Source organism: Rhineura floridana, chromosome 4, assembly GCF_030035675.1.
Source record: "Rhineura floridana isolate rRhiFlo1 chromosome 4, rRhiFlo1.hap2, whole genome shotgun sequence".
NCBI classification, from domain to species: Eukaryota; Metazoa; Chordata; class Lepidosauria; order Squamata; family Rhineuridae; genus Rhineura; species Rhineura floridana.
This window is the reverse complement of record NC_084483.1, coordinates 35219039-35237915: the sequence shown is the minus strand read 5'-3', so window position 1 is coordinate 35237915 and position 18877 is coordinate 35219039. Positions and strand designations below refer to the sequence as shown.

Here is an 18877-nt window from a genome sequence, read left to right as displayed (position 1 = left end):
TCTGCAATGATATCCATATCAAAGCAGGATTGGCAACCCCCTGCCTCCCTTTTAATGTGGCTGCTCCAAACTTCTTTATAGACTTGACCCTTCACTGCAGAGAGAGGTTTGAGAAATGAGTAAGAGTTAAGAAGATTCTCTACTCTTTTCTATCTACCCTGTGGGCTGCTATAAGCTCACTTTGACATCCAACCCAATTCCAGTGAGTAATAATAGACAGAAAGAAAACACACATGGCTTGGTCTACCTTCACAGCAGTAGATTGGGAACAACAGCAATTGAAGCCACACTTCCCAGTATATGAATTCTCTTTTACCACTGTTGGGCAAGAAACCAACCATCATGAAAATAACAAGGTGCCTTATCAGTGGGTTTAAGGGGGTTGAGCTGACCACATATAACCACTGTTGTTGCTTCTATGGATGTAAGAAAGTAAGGTCAGAGGTAAATGAAATGCAAATAGAAAAAGACAGTAATGATTTCCTAAATGCAATACCATACCAACCACAAGATGATTCCTATGAGTAAGACAGAAAACTCAGCATCCCACAACCAGTCAGGGTTCCTAAGCAAAACTAAAAAAATCCTAGCAGCCAGTCAGCCAAGGTCACAGAAATCCCATGTAGCACAACCTGACCCACGGGCTGCAGTTAGTGTAGAATGCTGTGGAACAATTGCTGACTTGAGACTCTATCAGCACATAATACCTCTGCTCTGAAATCTGCACTGGTTGCCGATTTGGCACCAGGCCAAGTTCAAGGTGTGCTTTCCATGTTACAGGTTCCACATAGTTCTTGTTCTGCTCTTGTAAGAAATTGATCCTTTAGTGTGGCAGTACCTACGCTTTGGAACTCCCTGCCTATTGACATTAGGCATGCACCTTCATTGTACTCATTTTGGCAAAAACATTTTTGTTTAGGCAAAACAAAAGGCCTGTAGAAGCTATTATGTTTTTTATCTCTTTTTAACTCATTGGTTTTATAATTTTTAATGTTTTCAAATACCTGTCTTTAACTGGTTTTGCCAATAATTGTATTGTTTTAATTCCTTCTATATACTGCTTTGAGGTGTTTTACAATAAAGCAGTATACAAATGTTGGAAATAAAATAAATAAATTTCAGAGTCACTGTAGCCCTTGGGTCTCTTTCCTCTTTTATACCAAGTCAGGCCATTTGGTACCCTCTAGCTCAGTAATGATGACATGGACTAGCATTGGCTCTCCATGATTCCAGGCAATAGTCTCTTCCAGACATTGAATTTTGGATCTCTGCATGCAAAGCATATGCCCTATCAATGAACTACAGCCCTTTTTTAAAAAGTATCTTTTACAATTGTTCTTTTCAATTCAATAATAAATGCACAGCATACTAGGGCAGATCCACACTATGTATTTAAAGCACATTCAACACATATTTGAAGCACTTGAATTCCACCACAGAATCTTGGGAACTGTAGTTTGTTAAAGGTAGTGGAAACTATAACTGTGGGGGGCAAACTGCACTTCCCAGGATTCCTTAGGGGAAGTCATGCACTTTAAATGTGAGTTGGATGTGCTTTAAATGTATTATGTGGATCTGCATTACTTCATAAACTTTGCCTGCATATAAATCATTTTAATTAAATTTTAAAATGGAAATAAGCTACAAAGCTTACTGGGTGACCATGGGCTACACACCATCTCTCAGCCTAATGTGTCCCTCAGGGTGAAAACAGCAGAGGGGGACCATGACCACCCCAAGGAAGAAGGGCGCACTTAAAATGTAGAGGAAATAATAATTTGTAAATAATAAATGACAACTGTAGGGTGAAATCAGATACATATCAAGACATAGTATGAAGAAATACTTATATAAGCATGAATGTCAAAGATGTTTATTATTTACACAACCTGTGAAGATATATGTTTACTCAGAAGCAAGTCCCAATGTATTCAATGGGGCTTATTCAGACAGGGAAGCATGCACAGAACTGCAGTTCAGTGATAAAGAAGTTCACTCACCCAATCCAAGATTCAGAATCATGCCACATTATGCTGTTTTGCAACTGTTTTATACTTGTTTTATGGTTATTGGCTTTTAAATGGCTTTATTGTTGTGAGCTGCCTTGGTTTCCAATTGTACCTCACAGGGTTGTTGGAAATATTCCATATAGACACACCCTGAGATGTAAAAATACATAGACCCCATATAATAGTTTATTGTCAAAACCAGTTGGCCATTGCAGAATATTTTTTTAAAAAAATAAGTATTAGTTTTCTTCCAAATAAAAGCAGTGACACCTAAGTCACCAGGCCTAACTGCATAAAAAAAAAGGATTGGAGGGGGAGAGATTTACAACGCAATCCTTTTCTATGTTTACTCAAAAGTTCCACTGATCTTCAGCACAATCCTAACCATGTCTACTCAAAAGTAAGTCCTACTGAATGCAATGAGATTAGCTCCCAGGTATGTGGGATTAGCATTGCAGTTACTTCCAGAAAAGCTTCATATTGAGAAGGTTTTCAAAACAGATGATGAATAAGACAAATAAACTGCCCTCTTCAACAGTCCAGTAAAATTTAAAGTTGTTTGACTCCTTAATTAGAAAAGTATAACACTGCAGCATGTACACTTTTTAAAACTTCTATTCAAAATTATTTGAAAGATAAAATGTATAATATGCCATTTTTGCAAGGAATTAAAAAACCCTGCATGTACACTTTTATGCCTACTAAGATCCTGCTGTGATCTTCTGTTGTAGTGCAATCCTGTGTATGTATACTCTGAAGCAAGTCCCAATCCTGTACAGAAGAATTTGCTGAAAGCTATATATTCCTGATGTGAGACAAGCAGGAAACTGTGGGTTTAGCAATTGCCTGGGGGTCAATAAATCTTGTCAATCACAACCCCGACTTCACTTATTGGCTAAAAACCTGAAAGGGCAAGGATTAGAGAAGCTGGTACTAACAGAAGTTGCAGGGTGGAATTTTTTAAAAAAAATGAAAGCTAAGTGTCCAGTGATTAAGGTGACTCACCTGGAGAGGATCCCCCAAAACCGGAGTCTCCGGGCAAAACCTAGAGAACTGGCAACCCTATCCCTGACAATTGTCTGAGCTGTCTGGGGCTGACAGGACTTGGAGGTCCAATAACGTCTGGAGGATCACAGGCTCTCCATCCCAGGCCTATAGGATGTTTTCAAACTGTAGCTTAAGAGCCTGACAGAGCAAGTGAGAAAAGTTAGGGAAAAACTCTCTTGCTTTCTCTTACCTTAAAATAGCACAAATGAAGTGGTGGGGCTAAGAAGCATAATCAGACACAAACCTCTGTGCAATTTTATTCATGAGTCTTAACGGACACAATGCAACAGAGCAGAACTGCACACACCATCACAGCTGACCGTGCTACTGAGCAGTGAAGCCATATTTAAAACTGAAAAAGTGACTGGTGTTTTCAGAAGAGTGAGTGCACATGTGATCATCATCATTTGTCAGGCCAAAGTTGTCCTGGACATTAAGCAAAATGGGGATGAGTACCTGCTTGTGTTGTGGCTGTGCCTTCCCTCAGCCTGTCCTTTTGAATGACTCCCAGTGGCCCTAGGCCTGCATCATGACAGGCGGAGAGGTTATGTTGTTCCTGCCAAGTTCCCATTTCCCAAACAGAGGCATGGTTGCTAACGCTTTCATCCCATCCCATCTCCCACTTTCCCAAAGGTGTCAAGGTCTCTTCTCTGAAGTAAGTGGTGGTTCTGCAATTGGCTGGGCACAAAAGACCGTCAATATTGACAGGGTCCCTCTTGTCCCCCCTCATCCTGCAACTGATGCCAGAAACTGCGGACTGTAGAGCTGACTGTTGCGAATACGTTTCACTATGCTAGCTTGCCTAGCGTAGGAACACAGAGAACCATATTCTGGTTTTATTTTCATGCATATTCACCGTTTCTCCCCCTTTCCCTAGATCCATTTCAATCGGGCTTCAGGCCTGGTTTTGGCACTGAGACAGCCTTGGACGCCCTGTTTGATGACCTATGTCGGGAGAGAGACAGAGGGAGTGTAACTCTGTTGATTCTCCTTGATATCTCAGCGGCTTTTGATACCATCGACCATGGTATCCTTCTGGAGAGGCTTGCAGAGTTGGGAGTTGGAGGAACTGCTTTGCAGTGGTTCCGCTCCTACTTGGCGGGCCATCTCCAGAAGATAGTGCTTGGGGAACATTGCTCGACACCATGGGTTCTCCAATGTGGGGTCCCGCAGGGTTCGGTTTTGTCTCCCATGCTCTTTAACATCTATATGAAGCTGTTGGGTGCGGTCATCAGGAGTTTTGGAGTGCGTTGTCATCAGTACGCTGATGACACGCAGCTCTACTTCTCCTTTTCATCTTCTTCAGGTGAGGCGGTCGATGTGCTGAACCGTTGCCTGGCCACGACAATGGACTGGATGAGAACTAACAAGCTGAGACTCAATCCTGATAAGATTGAGATGCTGTTGGTGGATGGTTTCTCCGATCAGATGGTGGATATATACCCTGTCCTGGACGGGGTTACACTCCCCCTAAAGGAACAGGTTCGTAGTCTGGGAGTCATTTTAGACTCTTCCCTGTCACTTGAGGCTCATGTAGCCTCGGTGGCACGGAATGCGTTCTACCAACTTCGGTTGGTAGCCCAGCTACGTCCCTACCTGAGTAAGGAGGACCTTACATCAGTAGTACATGTTCTGGTAACCTCGCGTTTGGACTACTGCAACACGCTTTACGTAGGGCTACCTTTGAAGACGGTTCGGAAGCTACAGCTAGTGCAAAATGCGGCGGCCAGACTGCTAACAAGAACTAAGCGGTCTGAGCATATAACACCTGTGCTGGCTCGCCTGCACTGGCTTCCAATACGCTTCCGGGCCAGATTCAAAGTGTTGGTGTTAACCTATAAAGCCTTATACGGCGCGGGACCACGATATCTGTCGGAACGCCTCTCCCGATACGAACCGGCTCGTACACTACGGTCTACTACGAAGGCCCTCCTCTGGGTCCCAACGCATAGGGAGGCCCAGAGGGTGGTGACGAGATCTAGGGCCTTCTCAGTGGTGGCCCCCGAATTGTGGAACAGTCTCCCCGAGGAGGTACGCTTGGCGCCGACACTATCATCTTTTTGGCGCCAAGTTAAAACCTTTCTCTTCTCTGAGGCATTTTAATCTTAGTTAAATGTTTGTAACTTGGTTTTAGATTGTGTAGTTTTTATATGCTTGTTGTATCAGATTCTGTAATTTTATTGTATTTTATGTTAACCGCCCAGAGAGCTATTGCTAGTCGGGCGGTATATAAGTTTAAGAAATAATAATAATAATAATAATAATAATAATAATAATATATACTCCTTTTGAATAAACTGCTTAATTGGATTGCTGCGCTGTACTGATTTCCGGACATACTCAAGGTGTCCCCCCCCTCTTTGCTAGACCATTTGGGTTGTTAAAATGTTTGGGGGATCAAGACTGCTTGAAGTTGTCAAGTAAGAGACTTGGAATTCAGCTGCCTGTTTTCTTATTCCTGAGCAGACCACTAAAAGGGCAGTGGGAAGCCCGCATCCTTTGCCCTAGGTGACAGACACACAGGTGGTGGCAAGCAAAGAGAGAAGCAGGACAGGACTACCAGTGATACCAGATTACCCTATAGGGTTAGCACTGGATCAAGGTGGTACCATCCACCACTCTGCTCACCTGAAATTTATTCTGCCCCTTTTACAAAGAGTCTGATGTATTTCAAGAAAATATCTAACCTTGGGGCATGCCTCAGGTTTTGTTCAGTTGTCCCAGCAGCTTTGCATTATATAAACATTTTCACAGTTAGGAGTTACTTGCTAAGGAGGGCATGGAGTGGGTACACCATTCAGCCAGGTCTCCAACTTCCCCCATAGCCACTCTTACACAGCAATCATATTGCCAAAAAGGTTATTCCTGATATACAGAGATACAAAAACATCAAGGAAAATAGGCAACTCATGAAGAAATGAAAAGGCAAATGATACTATTAAACTGTCTATTGCTGTACGTTATTGGTACTTTGGTGAGATTGTTCTAGAATATAGCCAGTTGCTAGAGTAGGATTAAAATACATCTTGATAATATGAAGAACAGCAGTTCCCTGAGAATGGGCAGAAATCTGACACTTTCTCATAGCCGCTGTAATTTCTTTCAAAGGGATGCTTGAAACGAAGGGGTTTAACTTGCAGGGTGATATTTAGAGGAATGGATCCCTATTTAGAGGGATGAAAGAGTGTGTTTTTAGGCAAGGGAAGTTTGTTTGCAGTTGACTGGCATCTGGAACGTGATTTCCATTCTAAAGGAAACAGTTCCTGGGGAATTACTGGAGAAATCCACCTAGCACTTGACTTGAGTAGGCATGTTTTCAAAACAGCATATGTGATTCTATCAGTCTTAATTTCATATATGAAAACACAGACTAAATAAAAAAGGATATTTGCATCCCAATATGTCTGAATATATATATATTCCAAGTCATTTCCTGAATACTGCAGGGCAATCCTTGAATGTTTGGCAATCCTACATTTTCCCCCAAGAGTGACACATCCACCCAATGTAGTTTCTTAAACATCAGACACTTAACCTTTTAAAAATTAAATCTGCATAATGGGTATATATTTGTAAAAAAGTGTGGATGTGCAGGTATCATCCAAAGTTAAAATCTAGCCCATGGCACTTGCTGTATGAGTGGGGGGCTACTTTCTGAATATACCGTTTCAGCGATATGCTAATATTTCCATTAACATTTGTGTTTTAAGTTTGCCTAACCCTTTCCAATTTCCTCCAGCGCATGTGCTGTTGACCACAAGTACATTTTTCTTCTAATTTTAACAGTAAAGGCCTACAAGACCTATGTCTAGCACCAGTAGAAGACAGAGATAGAAGACACCAAAAGTAGAGATCATCATGTTGTGGTGTCAGTAAAGTACTGGAATTCTGCACAACTCCAGATGCTGTTCTGTTTCCTTTTAGAGTTTTGTGCTAAATGAAAATATCCTTTTCTTACTTGTTATTTTGCTCCAATGCTAACAGCCAAGCAATGATTTGAAAGCTATTCCACCTTAATAATGCTCAGCCTTGTTGCAAGGAGGCTGTCTTGTCTGCAACAAACGTGAAGGGTGAGGGAAACCTCTGTTCCTCCAGATGAAGGAGGAACTCTAACTCCCATCAGCTCCTGGACTCTAACTCCCATCAGCTCCAGCCAGCATAACCAATGGTCAAGGATGATAGGAGCCATAGTCCTAACGGCATCCTGAGGTCCATGGGCTCCCCATCCCTGTACTAAGAGGCGGCTCACATAGTCACTTTTCCCCTATACGAGACCAGAGTGTTCTTGGTAACACACAAGGGCACACTTGGGTGACAAAATGCTGAAATCCACTGGATGGCAACAATTGTTGTGACAACAATTGCCATTATGGCAGCAGCGTTCCCCCACCCACCCACCCACAAGGCCACAATCGCAGGAAGCTATTGAGCCATGTTCAATCCAGGTAGGGCCACAAGCTGGACATGGCACATAACTCTCCTGTTTTCCAGATCCGACCACCACGTCCAGTGCAGACTGCCACACATGAAGGTCACTGCAAGTTTACAGAGGTCTTGGGGCAGGGGAGCAGGAGATGCCTTCAGTTTGCATGTGGAAGGTGGAGCACCTGCAAGTTGTTGGCAGTCCAACAGCATCCAATGGACATTATTAACATTTCAGCTATGTCTGTATAGGAGATATTTCGCCTGTGCTGGTCTCTGCAAGGGACCAATAGAGCTTGCCCTGTTGGGCTTTTTCTAAAATGATCACGGGGTATCCTGAGTGGGGAAAAGTATGCCTGCCTCTCCCTAGGACATTTCCCGTTGGGAATTACAGCTCCCAGGCAGGACCATGGTACACTCCCATACGAACCTGCACGTAGTACGGATGGAGGGTTGATTCATTCCCTGTTGATACATTCCATATATCAAGGATGCTTTATAACTACAAAGAAGTAAATATCTGCTGGGGAGATATATTTTTATAATATGCAGTTTAGTGTTTATGGTTAGAAAGGATCAAAGCTGGCCCACAGGAAAGCAAAAGCAAAGTGTAGCTAGTCCAAAGCAAGCACTGAAGTTCTTTGCTGCACATCTCCTAAGAGTTTTGAGGACAAAGGTGATGGTGCTTCCACAAAGCAAAACGTTTAAGGTGCCAGGAAAACTTGTGTGTGCGTGTGCATGCACACTTTGGAAACCTGTTTTATCAAATGAACTCAGTGAATCCCTATTTCCCCGCAATGGCCGCTTTCTGACATCATGGCAGAGAGAGCTCTGCTGCAGCGTCTCCTTTGGGCCAGACTGTTTCAAAAAATGAGGATTCCGCCAGCCACCTTAAGCAGTGGCAGTCCCTCTTCTTTGCTCTTGCTTTTCCACCCACCCCCACCCCACCCCACTCTGGAATAAACACCCTTTGGAGAAATGCTGCAGTTTTAACTAAGTCACCCCTTAGTGAGCTTGTTCACAGGTCACAGTTGGTAGAGCTCACAACCATCTTCAGCGACAGTATTCCTGCTCAATTGTTGCCATCAGCTCCTCTTCAGAGTAATCATAGGATATCTTGGCTTGCCTCTCAGGCTTGAGTGGGAGCCTGCAGAAAAGCATCATCAACACAAAACAAAACAGAACTAAGCAGAGGTCCAGTTTTTCTGCACCCTGATATCAAAATGTTATTTCCTCCGTTTCTCCTTCGAATCACTCGTTTCTCATCCCCCCACAGCTTTTAAAAATAAACATTTATTCAGAATATTTATGGCTCACCTTTAAATGTTAAATAAAATTGCTCAGAATACAAGGAGAACTGTTTGAAAGGGAAATGTGGGTGTCTGAGGAGAATATATCTGCCCTCTGGAACCTGAGCAGTACATTAAATATAAATGGACTGCCTTCAAGTTGATCCCGACTTATGGTGACCCTATGAAGAGGGTTTTCATGGTAAGCGGTATTCAGAGGGGGTTTACCATTGCCTCCCTCTGAGGCTGAGAGGCAGTGACTGGCACAAGGCCACCCAGGGAGCTTCATGACCGTGTGGGGATTCGAACCCTGGTCTCCCAGGTCATAGTCCCACACTTTAACCACTACACCACACAATACATTGGACATAGTTAATTTAACTGAGGGAGAAGTTCATGCATATTGCAGGGACAGCAATATCAAGGAGGGAGGAAAAAATTGTTCTGGAAGAATAATCAAATCAAATACCATGCTAAAACAAAATTGTTGTAGAAACCTCTTCAATTCAATGTCAGTAAACGAATGTATTATGATAGGAGTCCCTTCTCTGAGCAAGACATGGAAAACTGTACTGAGAATGTCTGAAGAGCAATATTAGATCTTTTCCCAATCCATTCTAGAGGCAAAAGGAAAGCTGTATCACACAGCAGAGTGATTAAAAAAATAAAGGCAAAGCCACTGGGTGCTATGAAGATTTATTATCAAGCTGATTTCCAAATTTCCCAAAAGGTTTCTTAGAAAATGACTGTCCCTCCTCAGGGAAAACCACTCAATATCTGAATTAAGGCTCTGAACACACTAGTTGCCTACAGCAAAGTGTTTTCATTGGCCATACCTTAAGGGGGACTGGTTGATCTGCCAATCAGTTGCAAAATCTTTTCACAGTTGAATTAAAAACAATGCACTTGAGCTGATTCCACCAGGTTTTACAGTAAAAAGGGGCAGGGTTTGACTAGCTTTGTGTAGAGGTGGAGATGCACAGGAACCGGCAGAACAGTGAGTATGTTTCTGCACTAAGACAACAACATTCTGATTATATTTAGTCTCCTCCAGTTTGCCTCTGGGTAAGTGGACTTCTCCAACTCTTGCTCAATAGTAGAAACAACAACATTCCAGTCACGCTTAGTGGCCATTAAAAAGTTGCTCTCTCCAAGAACCTTTCCTATGTGCACATTTGCAATAAGCTGTGTTGTGGTGGGAAGATTGCCAGACAATGTTTAAGCAACCGATGAAACCAGGGGAGTGAAAACTGTGCTCCCTCCTTTTTTTGCGAGGGAGAATTGTGATGTTCTAGTGATGGCCTGGCAAGTGCTAACTGCCAGCAAGGGAAGACTTGCCTCCATCCTAGGCTGAGTGTCAGCTGCTCACAGGCCCACTCACTTGGCTCAGCGGTCTTCAGAATATTTACAATCCACCTTTAAATATTAAATAAAATTGAGCTCAGAATACAAGGAGAACTGTTTGAAAGAGAAATCTCGATTGTCCCAGAGTGCAGGACACAGAATAATAGGCTCAAGTTGCAGGAAGCCAGATTTCGACTAGACATCAGGAAAAACTTCCTGATTGTTAGAGCCATATGACAATGGAACCAATGACCTAGAGAAGTAGTGGGCTCTCTGACACTGGAGGCATTCAAGAGGCAGCTGGACAGCCATCTGTCGGGAATGCTTTGATTTGGATTCCTGCATTGAGCAGGGGGTTGGACTTGATGGCTTTATAGGCCCCTTCCAACTCCATTATTCTATGAAATGTGTGTTGCCTCACAGGACCCCAGTGGGCTCTGCTGCCAAGTAGACGGCAACCAAAGGGCAACACCAAGGAAGAACAAGGGTGAGGGCAGGAAATGCCACCTGAATAGTCCAGCCACCATAGGGACATTTTATTCCTGACGCCAGATGTGAATGTGATTTTTATTGAGAGAATCTTTCGCAAGCTGCATTGACAGCTTTCCAGGGCTATAAAGTGGGATATAAGTATAAACAAACAAACAAAACTCACAGCCAAAGTTATTGTCATTTTTATTAAGTAAGTTTTTATTAACTTACTGGTTGGCAAAGTTGTTGCTCTCTAGACCTGGAGCGGATCTTGCTAAAAAGACCTGGAAACAAAAGAGCAGCACAACATGGGTAAGTACCTTTGTCACACAAGAAAATGCAGATTCACTCCTGTTATTAAATTGTGTAATGATGGTCATGTCCCTTAACTACACAGTGAATGCAATAAATAAATAAATATTGCATTGGGGATGTAGCTGGGCCTCCCTGACATTCCTGTAATTTCCTGTAAGCATTTCAGATGTCGTTATCAGGAAAGGGGGGGGGAAGAGGGCACTGCTGAAGCAAACTAGAAGATTGTCATTACTGTTAAAGCATTATATCCTGAGAAAGAAAAGAGAAAGTAATAATTAGTACATCTGTGCATGTTAGCCCAAATTAAAGGTAAGTATTTTGGGAAGATGACCAGGGAAGGGGAGGGGAAGAAAGCGAGCTGGAGAAGGCATATTTGCTTGGTCTCTCTTAACCCTCGCTAAGGATTTGGGAGAGGGCTGCTTCTCTGCATACTCTCAGCTCCTCAAGGCAAATTCTGTTCCGTTTCCTTGACTCCTAAGGACCAAGGTAGACACTCTGGCGACACAACCTGCAACAAGGGCGAGGGCCTTCTCAGTGGTGGCCCCCAAATTATGAAATGATCTCCATGATGAGGTGCACCTGGTGCCAACACTGTTATCTTTTCAGCACCAGGTCAAGACTTGCCTCTTCTCCCAGGCATTTCAGCATGTGTTTTTAAATTGCTTTTTAAAAATTGTTTTTTTAAAATTTGTATATTTGTTTTTAATGTTTTTAATTGTTGTAAACCGCCCAGAGAGCTTCAGCTATGGGGCGGTATATAAATGCAACAAATAAGAAAATAAATGTCTTGAGTCAAATTTCTATAAAGATACAGATGGTTAAGTGCTGCATGCGAGGGTGGGCAGGCACTGAATCCTTTCCTTGCTGGACTTTCGTCCCTAAAACTGCTTCTCCCAGCTGTTTTCCTCTCACCTGATTTCAGAGCCTGTGATGAAAGCCCAAGCGCCACCCCTCAGTCTCTTGGAATATCATGTCTGCTAAAAATTCTCCTTCCGTGAAGGCAACACATGTAAACACTGCATTCTGCTTGAATATACATGAGGGTGTTTCCATCCGTTTTGTTAACTCCATCTGAGAGAAAGTGGTAGATCCTTCCCAATCCACAACTCTCTTTCCCAGATTCCCGTGAATGGCAAGTGCTAAGCATCCATCCCTGAATGCCTCCATTGCCCCTTGTGTTTAGATGGCTGTTCCACCGCACCCATCTGCATTACCCTCCTGACACACAAAATAAAATGGGGTAGTTGGAAGTATGCTTTGGGGCACTTCCAGATGGTCATTGTTTTGTGGACAGGATTCAGTTGCATACCAGCAAATTCAGGTTGTGCAATTAAAATGGATTTGGCGCTTTTGCACAAAACCTACTTCCCCACCCTTCACCCACAATTTGTTTTTTTTACAGTAAGGAAAGTAACAGGAAAATAGACTGGACAAGTGTGGGAGAGCCATTGCCTGACCCCGACATTGCATAACCTCCCTGCAGACAAATCAGAATAAACAGCTGACATTGTCCAACCTCCCTGCAAATTTTGTGCAAACAGATCAGAACAAAAGCTCAATAAACATGTTGTCTGGAAGCATACTCTGTCTCTGTTTGCCCTGATGTTTTCCTTGTAAACCGCTTAGAGGTTTTTTTTTTAAGAATCAAGCAGTATATAAATTTTGTTAAACAAAATAAAACAACTGAGTGCCACACTTGCTTAGAAAATCTCCAATAACAGAGCCCCACTAGGAGAAAAACAGTTGAGTTGTTTGGAGGGGAGAAAGGATTGGAAAAGTGATCAACATCCCTTAACACCAGTCCCTAATGCACTTTAAATCGACACCCACCCTTTGCTTTAAGGAGATTCAGCAGCAGATCCAAATCTCCTCCTGTTACATTCAGTTTAGCTCTAACAAATACATCAGATCCAACCTTTGCTGGAGTCAGTGCTAACTAGGTTCCCCAGGATTTGAAACCAGGGTATGATGTTTGTTAACAAATCCTGGTTGTGTGGGAAACCTAATTAGCATCCATGGCTAAAGATTGTGATCCTGTGTCCTTTACCCACAGTTAAGGTGGTTTGTCTCTGATGTCGTAACCATGATTATGTGAGAGCTGAACAACCGTGTCACATCTCTGTGTTGCATTCAGGCACGATGGATTAAATGTGCACGGCCTTCTTACATAGCACCCGCATTCCCCTTCCCTCTTCCATTGACGTAGGTCAGATACCCTGTTCTTTCGTTTTAGAGTCCTGCCAGAGTTAGATCCCTGTAACATTACCAACACCTGAGCAGAGCATGAACAGCAACACAATCTCCACCGTGTGTCCCTGTTTTCCCACAATACCTGTCCTCCCATTTTCTGCTAATATGTGCTCTTAAGCACTGTGAAGAGAGACCCCACATTATGTCTGTGCTGCTGGCCCACACATGCACATAACCTCACAGCCACAGGGTGCAATCTATTTAGTACCGTGATGCTGTTGCATAGCTTCTACTTCTTTCAGCAAAACTTGTACAGGAGAGATCCCTGAGGCATCGCGCTTTAATTTTTATTTATTCGTATGGCACCACAGAATATCTGCAATCTGTCGAACACAATATAGAGCACAGCCAGGAGTGGAATAAGAAGGTATCCACAAGGTGGCATTGTTTCACAAAGGCTTACTAAGGATCAGAGTAGAAACACATGAAGAGTAGAGAAAGACACACTCACTGTTCCACCATTCCAGTGCATCTCAACCTTTCTCTTCTGAAAAGGGGGCACACAATGCAAGTCAAACCCTGTGCCCTTTTTGCTGTAAAACCTGGTGGGATCAGCTTGAGTGCATTTTTTAAAAAAAAAATCAGCTTAAAAGAGATTTTGCAACTGATTGGCAGATCAACCTGTTCCCCCTTCCAGGTGTGGCCAACGGAAACGCTTTGCTGTAGGCGACCAGTGTGCTCACAGCCTTAATGTTGTGCCGGTTCCAGTGCATATCCACAACTCTTTTCTGACAAAGGGAGCATATGATGCTAGACAAACCCTGTCACTTTTTATTGTAAAACCTGGTGGGATCAGCTTGAGTGTGGTTTGTTTTTAAAAAAAATTGCATCCAAGAGATTTTGCAACTGATCGGCAGATCAATCCATTGCCCTTCCAGGTGTGGCCAATGGAAACGTTTTGCTGTAGGCGATTAGTATGCTCACAGCCCCACTTTATGCTAAAACAAACAGTATCAGTATCTTTTTCATGAAACTAGAATTCAGAGGTACATTAAGCAGTATATCTCAGCTTCTTATGTAAACAAGTTTACCTAAAATTCATTCGCAGCATTTTCTGGTGGATAGCATTTGCCATGGCTGGTTGGCAAATGCCCCAAACAAACCTCTGGAAAGAAATATTTCCCCTGTCAAATGATAGCAAAGCAAAGTGTGTACTGTACAACTCCAAAAGCAATTATAACATAGGCTTGTACATAGCCACTAACCTGGTCGCCTGTGATAAGTTATAATTGCCTCCTGGTGACTAAGCAAAGAACCTCCAAAAACCAAAAAAGTTGGGAGTTTCTTTTTTTAAAGCCATCAGCGTGCCACAAAATAATACATAAGATATATGTGGACAAACAGTCTAGTCAAAATGTTTGATTTATTTCTTTTAGAAAAAGGGCCTGCGAAAAGGGTGCAGCAAAGAGCAATGGCAAGTATGCATTAAGAATTTTTTTTTTGTAGGAATGTAACATATATCGCTATAATTTTGTCGTCTCCACTCTGGAAATGGAAGGTGCTGTGCAGTCTAATAAGGAGCTAATAACAGCTGCTACAATGATAACCGGGCATTAGTCATAACTCTCATTTAATTTAATCATCAAAAGTAGATGATACAATTGATTGCAAAATGCCCTGTTATGTTATACTTGTTTCACTCACCTGAGTGGTGCATTCAGTGTGCACAACCAACTTTACCAGTTGGCAACCACAGCTGCAACACATACATAGGCTGCAAACTTATAAGCAACTCTTAATTTGAGGCTGTGGGCACACTATTTACTTCCAAAGCAGCCAGAATAGTTTTTCTGGATGTGTTTTGAAGTGACTCTGCCCTTGGCTGGCCACACCTCTCTTCCCCACTGCTGACTTCAGCCCTTTCAGGATGGCTCACAGCAAAGTGTTGGGCCAATCACTCTCTCTGCCTGAGCCTACAGCAAAGCGTTGCCATTGGCCACACCTGGAAGACAAAGGGGTTGATCTATCAATCAGTTGCAAAATCTGCCTGAAGCTGAATTAAAAATAAAATAAAAATGCACTTGAGCTGATCTGACCAAATTTTAGAGTAACAAGGGGTGGAGTTTGACTGGCATTGTGTGCCCTGTTTTCAGAAAAGAGAGGTGGAGACACACTTGAACCGGTACAACAGTAAATGTGTCTCTACCCTAAGGGATGAGCCCTTAGAATTTATTCTAGGGCAGTGGTCCCCAAACCTTTCCCCCATGGACCACTTGAAAACTGATGAGGCTCTTGGCGGACCACTTAATTATTTTTCCGCCTGTTGTAGCAATTGTAATGCACTGTGCTAGGTACTGTATGATTTGTTATTGTATTTTTACATACATGCTGTGGATCACCTGAATGAAGCTTGCAGACCACTGGTGGTCCATGGACCACAGTTTGGGAACCCCTGTTCTGGACAATCAGCTAATTGTTGGGGGTTGCAGAGCTCTTTGCAAGGGGCTTGTCAAGACCTGACAATCAGCTGATCATTGGCACTTTGCAGGTTGTGCCTTTCCTTTTGTTCACGAAAAAGGGTCACCTGATATCACTGTGATATCAGGAGACTGAACTTAAGGACAGCCTGCTTGATCAGGCCACTGGCCTGTCTCGTCCAACATCCTGTTCTCACAATGACCAACCAGATGTCTATAGGAAGCTGGCAAGCAGGACCTGAGTGCAAGAACACTTCCCTCCTGTGGTTTCCAGCAACTGGTATTCAAAGGCTGTCCTGGGCTCCTACTGCGAGCAAGGGCAGAATATAAATCAAATCAATCAATCAATATATGCCACCTTCAACTATGAGGCAGAGCATAGCCATTGTGGCTAGTAACCACTGATAAGTCTTATCCTCCATGACTGAAAAGTGGGCGGTTACACCCACCTATTAAGCTTGGCCCAAGGAGGTAGGGGAAGATATAACGATCTGGCCTTGTCTAGCTCCCCACCCCTGTTCTGTCAAACCGCTCAGGCCTTGAGCAAGAATAAGATGCTGCTGAGAATGTACCGCCAACGGCAGCCTTAGAGCAAAGGGTGCCCCAGACAAGTCATCTCTTTGTTAAATCTTTGAGTATTTTGTTTTTTTATTTCATTTGTAGCTCTTTTCATGAATATGGAACATGGTTCTTACTGAAATCAGATAGGCACCTATAATGATGATTATTTTATTGCCTGCTGAAAACATGTTTGTTTTGCCGTGTTTTTAGAAAATGAACTTGATTCATTGTTGGTTATTTTATAATCTTAGTAGAAAAAGAAACAAGAGATTGATTGATTCCATAAAGGAAGCCACAGAGCTGAATTTACAAGATCTGAACAGGGTGAATCATGACAGATGCCACTGGAGGTCACTGATTCATAGGGTCACCCTAAGTTGTGATCGACTTGAAGGCACATAACAAAAATAATTTTGTGATGTTTTGATTTTACTGTACATCACCATAATTTTTATGAGTCAGCAATTTACAAATATTCTTATAAATAAAAAACATTAAAAATATGATGCACAATTTGCCAACATGACTAGCCCAAGGCCAGCCTCAGCCAGTGAGCTTCGTTGTTGAGTGTCAGTGAGGACCTACAGATGCTTCTGACGAGGCGCAGCACTGCAAAGTGCCTTCCAGTAGGGCAGTGGTAAATTCAGAAGTGCAGAGTCCCTTCATGTTAGTCAGTGCCATGTCCCCCCCTCCTTTTTTTTTTTTTTTTTTTGCTGCTGGGCTGAGAATGAGATCCTTGTTAATGTCTTCTGCCACCCCACAACAGCAGAGGTCCCTAGGAACCAATCAGCATGAAAGAGGAGGATGTGAGCTACTGGCTGACTCACCTCCTTTCACTCTGATTCGTCCATTCAGCAGGAAAGGGCAAGGAAGCATGTTAGAAGACTCTTCTCAGTGGCTAACATGCTCCCCTTTCATGCTGATTGGCTCATAGGATGCTGGAAACATAGGGAACCTGCTCCCAAAAAAGTAAGCTGTCTAAGACCACCGATACCCCTAAGGACTACACCCCTGGTGCCTTCCTATAAGTAATTCCTAGGTAACCGCAAAATCCCCCAGCTCCGACACTCCCCCTTTGCCTCTGTACTCTTCTGCCTTCCCCACCGGCCAGTTCCGCTTACCTGCTGGTCCCGGTGGATCCCGCCATCCACAACGCTGCCCCCTGCCGGACGGGAGCAGAAGTCCCCAGCGTCAAGGCACAGGGGACGGCGACGAGGCAGCTGCAAGAGCCCTTCGTCGTCACACTCCTCCAGCACTTGGTCCAGGAGCTCCGAGTCCGAATCGGACTCCCCCAGCGACGGCGAAGTGGTGTGCGTGGGCGTTTGGCTGCAGCATCTGGCCGCCGCCTCTGCCTCTTCTTCTGCGTGGCCCTGCCTGGCGGGGGCGCTGCTGCTCCCGCTGCCCCGCCCAGGGCCTCTCCAGTGCCTCGCAGGGCTGCGCGCTTTCCCCGCTCTGCTGCTGCCTGTGCCCATCGCAGCGGGCCGCACCGTGGCTCGCGGCTGCTTCCTATTCCCGCGCCTACATCCCGATCGTTCTAATTCCAGAACTCAACTGTTGCTGAGTCTGGGCGGGCGAGCGGGCGCCGAACGGGCGGCTGCAGGAGAGGGGTGGGATCCTGCTTCCTCGCCTCTTCCTTGTTGTCCTAGTTTTTTTTTTAATCCCTTGATTACAACGTTGAGAGAGTTATTTTTTAAAAGACATAAGGACTAACAGTGGCAAGCAAATGAACTGGAAATCCAGCTCCGGCTTTTTCCTGCGCATTAAAGAAAGAAAACTGAAGTTGGATTTATTTTCTCTCCCCCCCCCTTTTTAATTCCAAGAATTTGGCCTTGAAAGAAACCCAATGGGTGTAACCTTCTCCCACAGAATGAGGCTAGTTTCAAAAATAGCTCTGAATAAATATTTTTCAACGAATATTATTCATGATATATTGCTTAAAAGAAGGAAATCCAAAAAAGGCAATCCTCACAGATCGTATCTGTCGTGGATTCTGGGTGAGTAGAAACCATGACAAAATAAACATATTCCAGGGATCACAAGTAAATGCCATGGAAAGTATTCGAAGGGTCCAAACCACTGCTCAACCAAGAGAAGCGGAGCCTCTCTCTCTCTCTCTCATATATTCCCTAGTGCTGAAAGATACAATTCCTTGTAAAAGTAGCATAGCGATTCAGCTAAATGTCTTTAAAATATTGCCAAACTGCGTCTTAATAATATTTTCTAGGCCGGGTGACTTAGAGAATGATTAGGTTAGGCATGATGTTCCATTTGGGACTTCTGGAATGGCCTCACTGATCCGGATCAGGTCAGGACACTCTAAGCCAGGGGTGGGAAACCTCCAGCCCTGGGCCAAATGTGGCCCTCTAGGCATCTCTCTCTGGGTCTTGAGATTTTTCCCAGGCTGCATTCCCTGCCCAGCCTCACCCTCTCTCCCCAGGCCACACCCCTCACCAACACGGCAGTGCTCCTCTCTTGAGTGGTTTTGCCGTGCTGGAATGTGTCCTTGAACTCTTTAATGCCTGTTGCTGGCCCGGATGGAGAGGGGTGGTTGAGTGTGGGTAGAAAGGAGTCTTATGTACAAAGGTAAAGTTTACATTTGTTGCTTTGCCTGCTTGTGCCTCTGGCCTTCCCCATCATTGGCATGTGGCCCCTGGTAGGCTGCCCAGATAGGAATGTGGTCCTCAGTCTGAAAAAGGTTCCCTATCCCTCCTCTAAGCTTCTGCACAATGGGACTTGCTTCTGAGTAAGCATG

The 18877-nt window shown here is 43.8% G+C and overlaps 1 protein-coding gene across 2 annotated transcripts; it reads right to left on the bottom strand.

The window, feature by feature from the left end:
- Window positions 1-1833: 1833 nt before the first annotated feature.
- On the bottom strand, window positions 1834-18091 carry CYS1 (cystin 1). 2 transcript variants are annotated; one of them, XM_061622785.1, is made up of 4 exons: window positions 17247-18091; window positions 10814-10866; window positions 10106-10183; window positions 1834-8625 (listed from the first exon to the last, which is right to left on the bottom strand). In XM_061622785.1, the coding sequence occupies exons 1-4, from the start codon at window positions 17595-17597 to the stop codon at window positions 8532-8534; spliced, it is 576 nt and encodes a 191-aa protein (XP_061478769.1). In that variant the 5' UTR covers window positions 17598-18091; the 3' UTR covers window positions 1834-8531. The 2 variants fall into 2 exon arrangements, with proteins under 2 accessions (XP_061478769.1, XP_061478770.1); XM_061622786.1 differs by lacking the exon at window positions 10106-10183 and having other exon boundaries at window positions 17247-18039.
- Window positions 18092-18877: the final 786 nt, after the last annotated feature.